The sequence below is a fragment of the Trichophyton verrucosum genome (genome assembly GCF_000151505.1).
Source record: "Trichophyton verrucosum HKI 0517 chromosome Unknown contig00739_1.f1.exp, whole genome shotgun sequence".
In the NCBI taxonomy this organism is placed as follows: domain Eukaryota; kingdom Fungi; phylum Ascomycota; class Eurotiomycetes; order Onygenales; family Arthrodermataceae; genus Trichophyton; species Trichophyton verrucosum.
In genome coordinates this window covers 56,704-70,849 of record NW_003315260.1, presented here as the reverse complement: position 1 = coordinate 70,849, position 14,146 = coordinate 56,704, and the positions used below count along the sequence as shown (strand labels likewise).

The 14,146-nt window shown below is 46.2% G+C and overlaps 6 protein-coding genes across 6 annotated transcripts; 4 read left to right on the top strand and 2 right to left on the bottom strand.

Annotated features, from left to right (window-relative positions):
- Positions 1–297: 297 nt before the first annotated feature.
- Positions 298–1,494, bottom strand: TRV_06583 (uncharacterized protein; the record flags this gene model as incomplete). The annotated part of the gene is made up of 6 exons (XM_003019370.1): positions 298–468; positions 524–608; positions 676–955; positions 1,019–1,095; positions 1,226–1,315; positions 1,484–1,494. Coding segments are annotated over 6 exons (714 nt in total), but the record flags the coding sequence as incomplete, so codon positions are not given.
- Positions 1,495–3,463: 1,969 nt separating this feature from the next.
- Positions 3,464–5,441, top strand: TRV_06582 (uncharacterized protein; the record flags this gene model as incomplete). Its single annotated transcript, XM_003019369.1, has 3 exons — positions 3,464–4,334; positions 4,400–4,848; positions 4,908–5,441. The coding sequence occupies 3 exons, from the start codon at positions 3,464–3,466 to the stop codon at positions 5,439–5,441; spliced, it is 1,854 nt and encodes a 617-aa protein (XP_003019415.1).
- A 1,148-nt stretch (positions 5,442–6,589) lies between these two features.
- Positions 6,590–7,531, bottom strand: TRV_06581 (uncharacterized protein; the record flags this gene model as incomplete). The annotated part of the gene is made up of 2 exons (XM_003019368.1): positions 6,590–6,678; positions 6,730–7,531. The coding sequence occupies 2 exons, from the start codon at positions 7,529–7,531 to the stop codon at positions 6,590–6,592; spliced, it is 891 nt and encodes a 296-aa protein (XP_003019414.1).
- A 950-nt stretch (positions 7,532–8,481) lies between these two features.
- On the top strand, positions 8,482–9,432 carry TRV_06580 (uncharacterized protein; the record flags this gene model as incomplete). The annotated part of the gene is made up of 1 exon (XM_003019367.1): positions 8,482–9,432. The coding sequence occupies one exon, from the start codon at positions 8,482–8,484 to the stop codon at positions 9,430–9,432; it is 951 nt and encodes a 316-aa protein (XP_003019413.1).
- Positions 9,433–9,880: 448 nt separating this feature from the next.
- Positions 9,881–12,487, top strand: TRV_06579 (intracellular protein transport protein (Sat1), putative; the record flags this gene model as incomplete). Its single annotated transcript, XM_003019366.1, has 3 exons — positions 9,881–10,357; positions 10,537–11,545; positions 11,601–12,487. 3 exons carry the CDS (start codon positions 9,881–9,883, stop codon positions 12,485–12,487), a joined length of 2,373 nt encoding a protein of 790 aa, XP_003019412.1.
- Positions 12,488–13,187: 700 nt separating this feature from the next.
- TRV_06578 (uncharacterized protein) lies at positions 13,188–14,091 on the top strand (the record flags this gene model as incomplete). The annotated part of the gene is made up of 4 exons (XM_003019365.1): positions 13,188–13,389; positions 13,485–13,578; positions 13,637–13,770; positions 13,850–14,091. 4 exons carry the CDS (start codon positions 13,188–13,190, stop codon positions 14,089–14,091), a joined length of 672 nt encoding a protein of 223 aa, XP_003019411.1.
- Between the last annotated feature and the right edge of the window lie 55 nt (positions 14,092–14,146).

Below are 14,146 nucleotides of genomic sequence, written 5' to 3'. Positions count from 1 at the left end.
ATCCCTTCAATGTTATAAATAGAAGTACCCCGTAATAGCATACAAGTTGACAGTGGCAAAACTCCATGGCGCCTCTAAAGCCACTCCTGGCTTACCGGACATACTTAGACTGGTAGAAGAGGAGAGAAGTTAGTGGCCTATATGGTTAGAAAAGGGCAGCGGAAATGTAAACAAACCATGAATCGCTTGTGGAAATCGGACCGTAGTAAATCCTGATGAAAGATAGGAGATTAGCCAAGCAAGACCCATACAACCAAAGGCTATATTCAAAATAAAAAGATATAGTATAAGACTTACATTAACAAATTCCTTGTCACCTTTGTTTTCCGTGCCTCGAGCTTGGTTCTTGAAGATGACATCGTCATCCCAACGTCGCTTGATATTAAAGTCTTGCGGGTTGAGCAATGGATTTCCTCGAGCAATTTCAATTTCCCGTTTTTCTTGTTCTTTTGCAGCTTGTTCTTGTTCCTATGAAGCTATTAGCCGCTGGTGGACCCCGCAGTCCCTTAGGTTTCCGGCCTACCTCTCTCTCCCGTTGCTCTGCCCTTTCTCGCTTTATTTTCTCTAGTTCTCGCATTAATTCTGCTGTTTCATCTTCTTCGTCATCGCTGCATTGATACGTTAGCAGACCGTATGGTAAAGACCGCTAAAAGGTACAATTCCTCCCCCACGCACCTATCTTCTTCGCTGCTGTCCGAGTCCCCGCCGTCTGAATCTGCATCTATATCTCGCGTCTCTTCCAGTATCCTTCGCCGCTTCGCTTCCGGATCTTCGTCTGCGATATCATCTTGCTCTGGCGCAGATTCCAGCTGTCGTTTGGGAATAGACGGCTCTGCATCAGCGTTCGACGGCCCAGGTCCCCCTTTGAGTTTGGCAAAATGAGCAGCCTCGGCTTTTAACAGCTCGGCACGTAAATCTCGAGTCTCTGGTTGAGCATCTGCAGCTCCTCCTTGTCCTGGCTGCCTATAATACCTAGTCAGTCTGCGCTTCTTAAAACGAAGTCAGTCGCGCTCCGTACCTGACTTTGAGATGTGTATGAGCAGGGAGAAGCCGCTGATGGTATGCAGGTCCTCTCTGGGCTTCTTTGCCCCGGGCCTATAGTAACAGTAAGTACGTTGAAGCCTCCTGGGAATGGTGAAAGTTGACATACTGGGTCGAAGGTTGGTCGATGAGCTAATTATATGTCAGCAGAACGAACTTTCCAACGTTTATAGGTATCACATACCTGTAGTCATCTTCGAGCTTCTCCGGTAGGTATTGGGCGGAGAGTGGTAAGAACGTTGCGATGTCTGCGGAGAGAGAGCTTGCTCGTTGTCTGTCTTTTGATAAAGGGAGACGACCAAAATTATTGCTTAGTCACCAAAACATCTTTATCACGTGGTAAATTGTCATGTGATTTAAAAATCCTGCCAATAAAAATGAACACAGTGGCGAGGATGATAAATTAGACCAATTACAGGCTACAGATTTAATCTTAACTTACATAACATTCATGCTCGATTTAAATAAGAGAAACATCGCATTTTGTCATTTTCTCTTCAAACTCATTACTTTATTATATACTCTGTACGGAGTACCAGCTATACTTCATCTGTCCGATTCATGTAAGACACAATGTCGATTTGGTATCCATGTGTTCACCCACTCTGGTAACCAAGTTTTAATTAGCCTGCTAAGATAATAGCTACCATTGGATTCTTAATAGCATTTCCCACGGCTCTAACCATTGCGCACACGCTTATTGAGAAATGACACCAGAGTCGCAATGTCCACCTGTGGCCATAAAATAATAACCTTATCCTTAAAAATCCAAAACCAATGGATATGTCGAGTGTGCGCATTTCTAATCCAGCTTCCTTCGGCAGCATACCTACTAGGGCTTCCAACGAAGACTTGGTCACTTAGCCGGACTGGCAGTCATAGTGGAGAATCAATAATCCAGAGAAATCTTAGATAGACCAAGAGGATAAAGGTTGTCAGACGCGGGTGTAAAGTTTGCATCTTAAAGTTTATCTTTTTCAAAAGAAACCACTCAAAGAGTCATATTGTCAGCCGCCAGGTATATCTCTGAAGTCCATATTTGGTACTTGATACTCCAGGACGTACCTTGGTGATATACCACCCTTGGGTTATAGAAAGATAGGCCTTGATGAATGATAGGTGTGATGCATAACATTAGATTTAAGCTTTTATCAGCTTAACGATGCACCGACAGGAGGCTTCCGAGGCAGGTATATATATATATATATGTACGGAAGTTGTAAATCCGGACGAGCAGCTCTCTCGATCGCTCACACGAGTCGTTGTGGGCAGGGGTAAATGTTTGATGGGCTGGTAGTCGCAGATACCCGCATGGATAGCTCAAGTATATGAACTTGGTGGAATAAAGACCGAGCCCAACAATGCGATCAAAGTCCACCATGGAAGGAAAAGGAGGACAAGATAAGGACGAGGACGTTGATGCAGCCCCAGGCAAAGGGAATCCATGTCGACATTTTAAAGCTTCCCGCTTCGTAAACTAAACCGAGACTGGAGGAAGAAATGGATTAGGATCAAGAATCCAAGTTGGTACTTTCGATTTGGCCGATGGAGACCCAGGCTTACATTAAACCAACAACGCTACCAGCTAACAAGCCCTCCAGCCCAGCAATGATTGCGTATACAAGTGGAATTGCCCATGCAAGCTTCCAACTGTGTCTTTGACATATCGTAGCATACAGTGCTACAGCCATATGAGTTCCGCCATAGAACGCCAATGTCCAGTATAGGGTAAAACGCCACGCATCTTCCATATGATAGATGTGTTTTGGAGTTTGATTCAAAGGGCTGAATGGGAAGTATAGGGATGGAAACTCCGGGGAGACATATTCAGATGGTATCGAGTGCGATGTCATATTTTCGCCGGGGTCACATTATGGCGGAACAGGACATGGGCTCTGCCGTTCCTTTGCGAGCTTTGATCGTTGTTGCTGCTATCGAGTGTTGCGATGTTTTTTAACTCCTGAACGCGCAAACCTTAATTGGACCTGGTTAGAATTATCACGTGATTATTAACCCGCGCGCGTCTGGTTTGAGCCTCGGCAAGAAGAAGTTGACCTGGGGAAGCTGTTTCGCTCGACTCTTCAAAGCACATCAAGAGCAGACAGAGATCCGGCCCTCTGCCCGATGCAACAAGGAGTCCTTTAACCGGCATCATGGGCACTGAAAGGTCCCTTGCGACGCTTTTGCGGTCCATTCAGACTGCAACATCTCCTTCAGATGCACTCAAGTATGAACATTACCGCAAACTTAAAAGCAACTGAACTGATACTAACGAATATCCATTCCCAGTCTTCTACCCTCAGCTCTCGGTCATTTAACCCTGCTCACCAATCCATTGAACGTCACTCTTCTATCAAGCCAGCTACTTTGTGCTGAATCGCTGTGGGAGTTGCCGACCCTTGATTTGCACTATTGCCGGCGGATGCTGAGCGTTTTCAACACCGCGGCGGTCACGATTGTTAATTATGAATCCGCATATGACCCGCACTCCCCAAATCTACAGCGTCGGGGAATTGGTCGAGAAGATTGGGCGAAGGCAGTAGTGAATGGCGCCGATGAGAAGTCACCGCGATGGAGACATCTTCTTTTGCTAGGCGGGCTATTGCTCGGGTTTGAAGGTCAAAACCGACGAGGTTTGTCATATGCCTTAAGGAAAAAGCTCGAGGCTGCTCTGGTCACCGGGATACAACTAGCTCTAGATGAGCTTCGATCTAGTCCAGCGATTGCTGCATATACGATAGTACTCGTCCTTAACTATACTTTCGAATTATTATCCGACTGGGAACGAAGCAGGATAAATTATGACGTCTTGCTTCCCGTGTTAGCCGATGCCGCCTTTATGTCTCCAGAAGGTCTTGAATCTGGCTACTTCCTGGGCTCCATCGACAGGGGTATTGAAGAAATCCCTGGCCAGGGCAAATTTTGCTGGAAAGAAGACTCGCCGTCATACTATCAAGCAAAGGATATATTAATGAGACCGCTTGTAGCTTCATTTGGCCCACTGTCGAGACTTATTGCTCATGCGGTTGAGAACACCAGCAACTGCGGCCAGGTTATCCAAGTGCTAGACTCACTCTTCGAGCTATCCAGGACACTGATGGTTCAGTGGCGCCAAAACAAATTGTCAGAAATCGATCAATCCGAGGAGTCCGAATTTCTAGATACGGCCTCATTACAGACAACTGTTCCTACACTTTGGAAGTTACTAAATATACCCCTCTTTTCTTTTATCATTGTTCTCCGGGCAATACTCGGAAGGGTGCTCAATGATCCTATTCTTGCCGCTGATAGGAGTAAGTATGCGCTCAATCTAATTAGCTAGTAATCAGGTAGCTTACAGTTTTTCCCCCCTGAACAGGTAGCCCTTTTATTGCCTCTAAGTCTCTTAAATCCCTTCGGCATCTTGCATTTATTACCGCAAGAGCTGGGTATAGCAGCTCGTCACAATATGTCTTCGTCAACCTAACTGCCATTGACATCCTTGCCCAATATCCTGATCTGTCGGAAGACTTTTTGGAAGAGATTCGGCCATCCGACTCATCGAAAATCCCCGCCCATCCACTCGATAGGTGTCTAGACCTTTTTTTCCTCAACACAGCGGAACATTTCAGTCTAATAGTATCACCCATGCTAAATGAGCGACTCCTCCTATCAGCAGCACAGCCTTATCTCGCGGCTGGTGGGAATAACCATCTCCTAGAAATTTTTGAATCTGCTCATAGTGTGGTTCTTGCTGTTCTTGCAGCTCCACAAAGTGCCAATATGGCCGCAAAACACCTTCCCTCTTATGTTGATACCCTTTTTACCGTAAGTGGAAGGATTTCAATTCAAATTATTATCATTTCGATAATGCTTACTCTGTATAGGTTTTCCCGCAAAACTTATCCGCAAGGCAATTCCGCCTCGCATTCAAAACCATTCTCAAGATAACGGCCCCCCCATCACCACTTGCCAACAGCCAACCGTATTTACCCTCAGTTCTCCTCCAACTCTTATACGATAGAGCTATAAGCGCACCCACAACGCCTCTACTGCCTCCAGCAACCGACTCAAATCCAAACCCAGCACCTGAGGACCTTTCAGAGCAAGGTGTACTGACGATAACCATAATCGATGGTCTTCCATATCTCCGAGTTGAACTACTTGAGGACTGGTTAGACCTAACTGTTGACTTGATAAACCGGATTCATGACCAAGAGATAAGGAGAAAGTGTCAAGAGAAGTTTTGGGATACGTCAAGTAACGGAGACATGGATGTGGAACGAGCCAATTTTTGCGTGACATGGTGGAGCACACGGTCAGGGAGAGATATGCTTCTCCGAAAATCCGAAGAAGAGGATACCCAACTGTATAGCATGAGCGGTGGTGTGGCCATGCAACTCATACAGAGTAAACTATAGACGGTCTTGTATGATTTTAATTATTAGGCGGATTTTATTTTTTCTTTTTATCCGATGTATACATATTAATGGCTGAATCAGTTCTATCAAGAATTCATATACCCAACGCCTTTTCACTGCCTGCCTTTCTCTGGACGCACAATATTGTTATCAGGAGTACCTCAATTTATACCCTCTGACCATGGTTTGGCCATAGACAGCAAGATAATATCTCCCATAGTTTCCACGCATACACATCGATAACACTGGTTATCCTGACATTTAGACCTAAGGATTCTTCCAGGAGCTCCAACTTAGGCCGCGAAACCTTTCCCGTAGCAAACGAGGTCCCGGAGTTTGGGAAGAGATCACAATCGAATGACTGCTTCCCTGATTGTCTGCCTGCATACCGTCATCTTTTTCTTCTTGGTAATGGTTATGCCGAGAATTGGGAACCGACTCAACCTCTCCCTCGGGATCATCAGGGGGTTGAAGAAGCGTTATTGGGTCAGAAAACTGTTTCCAGTGAGAATGACATGGATACGGGTCCATCTCGGCAGGAAAGATGTATAATCTCGGGCAGCGATGGAGCATGGCTTTAGAGAAGTATATATTGCCTGTCGTGATGAACCGAGATGTGTCCTTCGGTGCAGATGGGCATGGAGGGGTATTAAATGTCCTGCAGAGACGTATATAATGTAACCTACAACCACAGGGTCGATGAGTGTGTGTTCGGATTCCACACATGGTAGCAAGGTATGTTCTTGAGATTTGTCTGCAATTTGGGGTTGTATCGTCTAGTATATTAGGTTTGTTAAGCAGACTAGGGATGTTTTCTATAGTCTTGCTTTTTAAGTCGCTGGTAACCAGTGTAATAGTAGTATTATATTGTGGAATGGTGTGATGTATCGCATAACATATCACTGGGTATAATTAGCGTCTGCATAATAGCTTCAAATGAAGGGGGTAAGTGGAAAGCAGAGACAACTATATATTCACATTCTGCCACCTACATAAGTAGACAAGATAGAGGGAAACAATGACTTGTTTTGCGCCAATTAACCGCATTAATGACAGCAAACAATATTTTGAATCTAGAACGTTCAATGAATTCTGTTGTTGACTCTCCCGACATACATACACAATGGATAGAAGATGGCATTTCCCACTCAGCCAATGAATGGAATTCCTACCCAGGACTTGCTCTTATACTCTACATAGTCATTGCCAAAAAATCCAATGAGAAGCTTTTCCTCGCCTAGAATATATTAGTTACAGTCCAATCACTTCCAATGAGCAATGCACTTACGGTATATCCGAGATGAGAAGAATTTCCAAAGAACGAGGGCATATCCGATGAAACAAACGAAGTTCCCAAGGACTAATTGCGTTCCTAGTCCCCACCAGAAGAATCCGAAATAGCTAGGATGCCTTAGAATGCTGTATAAACCGGACTTAACAAGTACATGCTCGTCTCTTCGCTGTGTCTGAACAGTATGGGTGAAGTTTGAGCCTGCCTGGACCATGGCAAAACTGCGGATAATCTGCCCAACAACGACCATCATCAGGCCAACAAAGACCTGAACTCTCACTCCACCAAAAAGCATAGAGGTCCATTGGAGATAGCCTTCGGGAAACAAAAGATGGCTCAGGAGACACTCGGCCATTGCAGAGCTATGAGCAATGTTGTACGCAGCACCATTTGAGCTCAAAAGGAAGGCAGATACCGTGGCAAACGAGGTGCTATAAGCCGCCGTTATGTAAAACTCAAGGAAGTGGAAAACAGCTAAACATGTAATGAAGAAGGGGGCTCTCCATAGAGGATGTGAATGGTAGGCCAGTATTAAGGTGAGCAGTGAGCAGAGCCCAGCAGCTTGGCCAAGGAGAAATGACCTGATAGAGATACCGGCTAATGATCGGTTGCCTCCAGGGAGGTTTGAGCGGTCAACTTCCCGTCTGGCACCATTGATATCTGTGCTATCTTCTGAATCGTAGGAATAGTCGGATTCCAGATGTGGTGTGTGTGTGTGCTGTTTGTATGCCCCCTCCATGGGCGAGGTTCCAGCAGGCTCCGACATTGCTGGCTTGATGGTATTCCGTAACGAAGACATCAAGGACTAGTTAGTTAGGAAGAGAAGAAAACCCGCCTGGTCAGTTCCCCAGTAGCCTTCTTATCCTCCCACTAAGTAGTTCATTTTCTTATCCTTTCATCTCTCAACAATAGCAACAATCCTGGGTTGAACAATAAAGCGAAATTTATATTGAGCAGAAATATGTGGAGATAAGGGGTTGAGAATGAACTCTTTCATTGGCTAACTTTACTCAATATTTCATTGGTTGATTTCTGGGGATATACTAAACTTTAATTGTTCCTACAATTCTTTTCAACTCCAAAAAGAATATCAAACCTCAGCGTCAACCACAGCTACCCCGAAGCCTCAGGGGACCAACTTTCTTACTGCGCTTGTCTAGTTATTTAACCCTAAAATTGGTGCTACAATAACCAATGCATCATCGACGGTGTCGGCTCCGGGATGGAGCCATTTTTTGAGCGAAATTGTCGGTTTAATTGACTAAATGACTAAATACAAATACCCAGGTCTTTGCAGTTGATGGTGAAACTGGTATGAAAGGGGCAGCAATGATTGCGAGACCGGTCCTTGAAGCATATCTTTCCAAGCTTCGATAAAATTCTTGGCTGGGTAGTCAGGATGAAGTCAACGGTCAAACTAGCTCTCCGTGGAATAGCAAGCCAAATACGGAGTACTCCGTATGCAAAGTGTATATAATTAAGAGATTTTCCTATATATTATACAGGACGGGTTGACTTCCATCCTCATTCGCGTTAATTCTCAAATTCGCGTCTACGGCTTATTGTTCAAGGGCATCCTAGCAGTCTAGGTTATGGATACCCCGTAACGATTGGCTGAAAAATATGTGTCACGTGAAAGAGCTTTGACCTAAGCTACTGTCGTTTCTGCAAGTTCGATTTGATTCTGATGTCCGTTAAACAGTAGACAAACAATCCCGAACGGTTCCCTGATTGTGTTCGGCGATTACAATGTCGTCGCAGCCGTTAACAGCAGCAAATATATTTGCAGTTTTACGCCATCTTCGATCTCTCTGTCATCCTACCCGGCCGGTCACTACAGCATCTTTCGCATCCTCGATCGCGTCGCAAATAATCCCTTCACAAGCTTATAACAATTACACCTCAACTCATTACACTCCATTATCTATCCCAAAAAATGGTGCACTGAAACAATTGCATTTTGTGGCATCTTATTCCACTGCCCCTCCAGCCAAAACCGAGAAAGTAACCGCTGAAGACACTAGTCTATCCAAATCAACGAAACCTAAGCCTAAGAAACCTCTACCCGCATGGGCAGTCCAGAAAAACGCCTTGAAGGAGAAATTTAAAGAAGGATGGAAACCGCGGAAGAAGGTGTCTCCCGACACTATGGAGAGCATCCGGAAGCTACATAGCATGGACTCTGTGAAGTTTTCGACAAAGAATCTTGCGGAGGAATTCAAAATCTCCCCTGAAGCCATTCGAAGGATATTGAAAAGCAAATGGCGAGCCACAGAGGCAGAGGAAATTGATAGGAGAAATCGCTGGGAGAAACGAAAGATAAGGATCCAAGAGCAAATGATGGAGCTGGGACTGAGGCACACGGACCCAACTTCTAAAGGCGATCCTAGTGCTGAGGAAGTGTTGTCTCAACGCCATTATTCCTCAAACTCAATTGAAGACCTTTCTGGTGAATATCCGTCTCAAAACAGACGCCGGGAAGGAATTCCCCAGAAAAGAATTGTTCCTGAAGACAATTCCTCTCGAAGATTTGATCCTTGGGAGGTTACTGCAGACGATCTCCTCGGTACTAAAAGAGATTATGCCGGGGATAACTGTGCGAAGGAAGACTCGTCAAAGGTCAGAAGGAGTAGCACTCAAAGGCATCCGCGAAGAATTGAATACAATGAGCGAAGCTACAAAGAAAAGCCTGACTGGTAGATCAACTCCCCACTAACTCCTACAGCCCATACTCTAACACTGTTTACATACCTCTAACTGTACAATACTACCTCACATATCACACTTCTTAATATCTAATGGGTAGTCCGAATAATGAGTAGCCGTCGGCGCTTAAGTTAGCCGCCAAGCGCATGCCAAGGCCACATGAAGATCAGCCAAGAACGTCCTGGAGAAATGCGTAGTCGAACTCTCCACATCTACAACCATCGATGCTTTATCCTTACAGGTAACCGAGTGCACACTTGCTGCAGCTACGGCTTTTTCCCCCGGTCTATATACAGCACGATATCAAAGCCTACGCTGGCTACACCGAGAATGCACATTTACAAGCCAGATATGCATTGAAATTCTTTACGGAACGATCTTGACATGACCCCAATCCCTTAACGACGCATCCATCCATGCAGCAAAAAACCAGCCTACCGTTATGTTATCGGACATTCAGGTCTTCGTGAGATGGAAAGAACAAACGATATTCGCCGGAGAAGACGTTGAATGCACAATCACCTTCAAAAATGTGACAGAGGAAGAGGCAGGAAACGAGGTTGTTGGGACGACGAAGCATTATCGAGGAGGATCTCGGCCTATTAACACTGTCACAGATGGGACCAACTACTCTCCAGCAAAATCCCTTAACCCATTTTCGTTCAATAATCCGCCGCGTCGCCCGCAGTCCTCGGGGTATCGGCCTCGACACCCACATCACAGGGCCTCTGCTTCCGTTGGCTCCTCTCCCATCTTGAGCCAAAGCTTTCCTCCTACCACCCCATCACGCACTCATGGAGCTTCCAACACACCAGGCCATTCCCATAAACGATCTGTTTCAATAATATCCTTGGAGACGGATATTTCTCACGACCGTAAACAGCTTCAGTCCCCAAAGAGTCCGCAGCCAGGCCGGCATGTACGATCAGCAAGTTTTCAAGCCCCTCCTAGGAGACATGACCCTTACAGAGATGAGTTTCCAGCTGGTATTAATTCATCACTTGATTTCCAACCTTTTATGTGAAACTCAGAGTGTTAATTCTGGATTTAGTGTCTCCCCGAACTCCAATCTCGAGGTTCTCGCCCATTACCTCACAGTCCAACCTCTCCCTTCCGAGCACCAAGGATGAAGCAGACCCCTCCCGATATCCAATCAATAATTCACCGGCCGCTAGAAGGAGTCCGATGCGCAGAGCACCACGCAAAATGAGCGCTTTCCATGGAGATTTCAAGTTTCCGCAGGCTCCGCCTTCACCCGAAAATAAAACAAATCCATCAACGCAGCCAGCCCCAGAGGGTCAATACACTGAACCTCCTACTAAAGCTACCATACCCGATCATATTAATGTAACTGCTGCCAATGGGAAGTTGACAGCTGACCAGCCTCGCTGCCTTACGCCCGCAACGAAACTCTCTGCTGTATCAGCGATGGAGGGCAGTACCCGAAGTAGTACTGAGTTTTATTCTCTTAGCAATAACTCCACGGAGACTCTTGATTCAGACTATAAATTAGCTTCTATGAACAGGGGCCTTCCGAGGCATCGAAGACATCAATCAAACCTTGAGCCAACCAGGAACGGTCGATCTAATGAGTCGCAAACACTTCTCATGGGTTATGCCCAGATCAACGCTTCATTCACGGTTGATGGATCATTACTTGATCAATCAATCTTCGAAGAAGTAAAGCGTAAGGGCGTTGTTGGTCACCATGGCAGCAATGAACGGTCACCAAGGCAGTCGAAGCCTAGAAGCGGGTTCTGGGGAAATATAGGGCTCAGCAGTCTGGGGAACTCTCTTGCAAGTTTGACTTCAACAGGAGAACTTGACGGGCTACGGGAAATGCGAGGCGCCTCTTCATCCAACTCCATACCTCTACTATCAACTCCGCAGTCCCTTCTTTTCGTCGACCTCCGCTTGGCACCTGGGCAGGAAAAGACGTTTTCATTCTCATTTACTCTACCCCGCGGGCTACCTTCAAGCCACAAGGGCAAGGCTATAAAGATTTCATATAATTTGGTTATTGGAACGCAAAAGGCGGCAGCCATAAAGGGAAACCAGCGACTTCACAAGATCAATGTGCCATTCCGTGTTCTCAGTGGCGTGGATGGTAAGGGCAATCCCCTCGTCACTTTTTTATATGCTATTCACTAATGATATCACAGCTCAAGGAGGTGTTCTCGGACATGATCTAATGCAGCCATACGTGGTGCTGAGGGATGAAGCACGAGTGCAAAGTATTGATTCATCAGCCCCGCGGCCACCAGCAAAGGAAAAAAGCATAAGCGCGAAAGCATGGACATCAGCACCTCAGTTTCTATCATACGTAGACGAAATCCTCAAGCAAAAGGACCGTCAGGACTCGTTGGTGTCACCGATAAGTCCTGGGCCGCCACACCTTCATCACGAAGCCCCCTTTTCATGCAAGGACGCCATTGACTTAGCTATCCTACGTAGCAACCAGTCAACTGCATCAGATCAGAGTGTCAACCGCTTTGAAATATCTCGCAGTGGCCGGCGAGTTGCCGTGATAGTGCTTAATCGACCATCTCACCGAATAGGAGAAACTATCGTGGCTACTGCCGATTTTACAAACGCAGCTATTCACTGCCACTCTCTACGTGGCTCTTTAGAAACCCATGAAACAATCAATCCCGAAATTGCCCTTCGATCTGCGGCAAGTATCACTCGTGCCACACGAAAGGTTCACGCTATGTGTTTTGAAAACACCCTTTTTGCATCCAGAGTGGCCTTCACGCCCGCCATCCCGGTCTCCGCCACTCCTACTCTGATCACTTCTGGTGTGAATGTTGAATGGCAACTTCGATTTGAGTTCGTAACAAGCAGCTTGCCCGATTCTACGGAGAATGCTCATACGTCAGCATCTGGGATTGGTCTGTTAGAACCCGTCGAGCATGATGAACGAGGGACTGTATTTGCCGCTGCAGAACATATATCCTGTGAATCTTTTGAAGTTAGCATCCCTATTACGGTCTATGGCGGGACGGTGCAAGAGCCTAGCCGAGAGGAGTTGCAGGGAATACCTATATAAAACCACTGCTACGTCGAATTGATAGTGGGATTAGAAGCTTGGGATGGTTTCGGTAACCATCGATGTTCATATGTTGATTAGATGAATTCTACATGTCGTCCGGATTGGATTTCTACCGTTGTCGCTCTATAGCAATGTATAATAGCTGTAATGTACCCCCTTTGGCGTTGACCATGATTCAAACGGTTCCTTACGAAGTATAGCGATGCTCAGTCCTTAGAGATTAGTACCCTGTTGCTTGAATCATTGCACGGGTATTAAATGCTGCGAAACCAGTATATTAAGAACCTGTGATCTCCCCAGATTTGGACGAGGCGTGGCCGTCTCCCCGGCAACCACCAAAAAGCGATAAAACATCCAGCAAAGACAAAAGGCGTTTAAATACCAACTCCTAATTTACGCCTTAACGACTCCATCTTCTTGCATCGTCCAATCAGTTCACCTTTTTATCGACAAGAAATATTTCCGAGAACCAACGAGCTGTCGAGAAATTGCATCAGGCGCGGATCAAGGGAAATCGACGACCCACGGCGCATCCCTGTTGACATACAGTATGGCGAGTTCTCTTATCAACACCATGTACGTTCAGTCTCTGCGAATCTTGCGGCCCTGACTTCTATCACTTTTTTTCCTGCCTGAGACCCTACTTCAGCTTCTCTTATTCGATATTGAACCTACATCTATACTTATCGCGACCGCGATGGCCCCGCCGCTGACAGATCTCTCTTCGACAAACAGAAACTCGCGCACGCGGGGGCCATTCCGGCCGCGAGCAGCGAATAAAGGCAGCGGAAGTTACCAGCTTCGACAGTTTGCGGAGGCGACGTTGGGCAGCGGGAGTCTTCGAAAGGCCGTCAAACTCCCTGACGGAGAGGATGTCAACGAATGGTTAGCCGTTAACTGTACGTTCTTATACCTTGATGGAGAGCACGCGCGGAGGAGGAAACATAAAGAGTGAACATATGGGCTGGCGCTGACTGACTAACTGGATGGATAGTGGTCGATTTTTATAACCAGATCAACCTGCTGTATGGGTCAATCACTGAGTTTTGCTCGCCGCAAACATGTCCTGAGATGAAGGCCACGGACGAGTACGTTTTCCGGTGCTGTTACATATTATGCTATTTGTCACTAACTGGCGGATTACAGATTTGAGTATCTATGGCAGGATAACGAGAACTTCAAGCGTCCTACAAAGATGTCTGCACCCGAATACGTAGAACATCTCATGACTTGGGTACAGGCAAACATTGACAACGAGCAGATGTTCCCCAGCCATATAGGTATGAGCTCCACTGAACCGATACTCCTTGTGATAATCGAGGACGAGTTTGAGACTAAAGTTGACGATAATCATTCTAGGGGTGCCTTTCCCAAAAACATTCCCTTCTCTGCTGAGACAGCTGTTCAAACGCATGTACCGTGTATATGCACACATATACTGCCACCACTACCCAGTCGTCGTTCATCTTGGGTTAGAACCGCACCTGAACACCAGCTTCAAGCATTATGTGCTGTTTATCGAGGAGCACAACCTGGCCAGCGGGAAGGATTTCTGGGGACCGCTGGGTGATCTGGTTGACAGTATGCTCAAAAGTGACTAAACAGCACATCAAAGACACTGCATACTCCTTCCCGTCGGTTCCACCTGTATCGTCT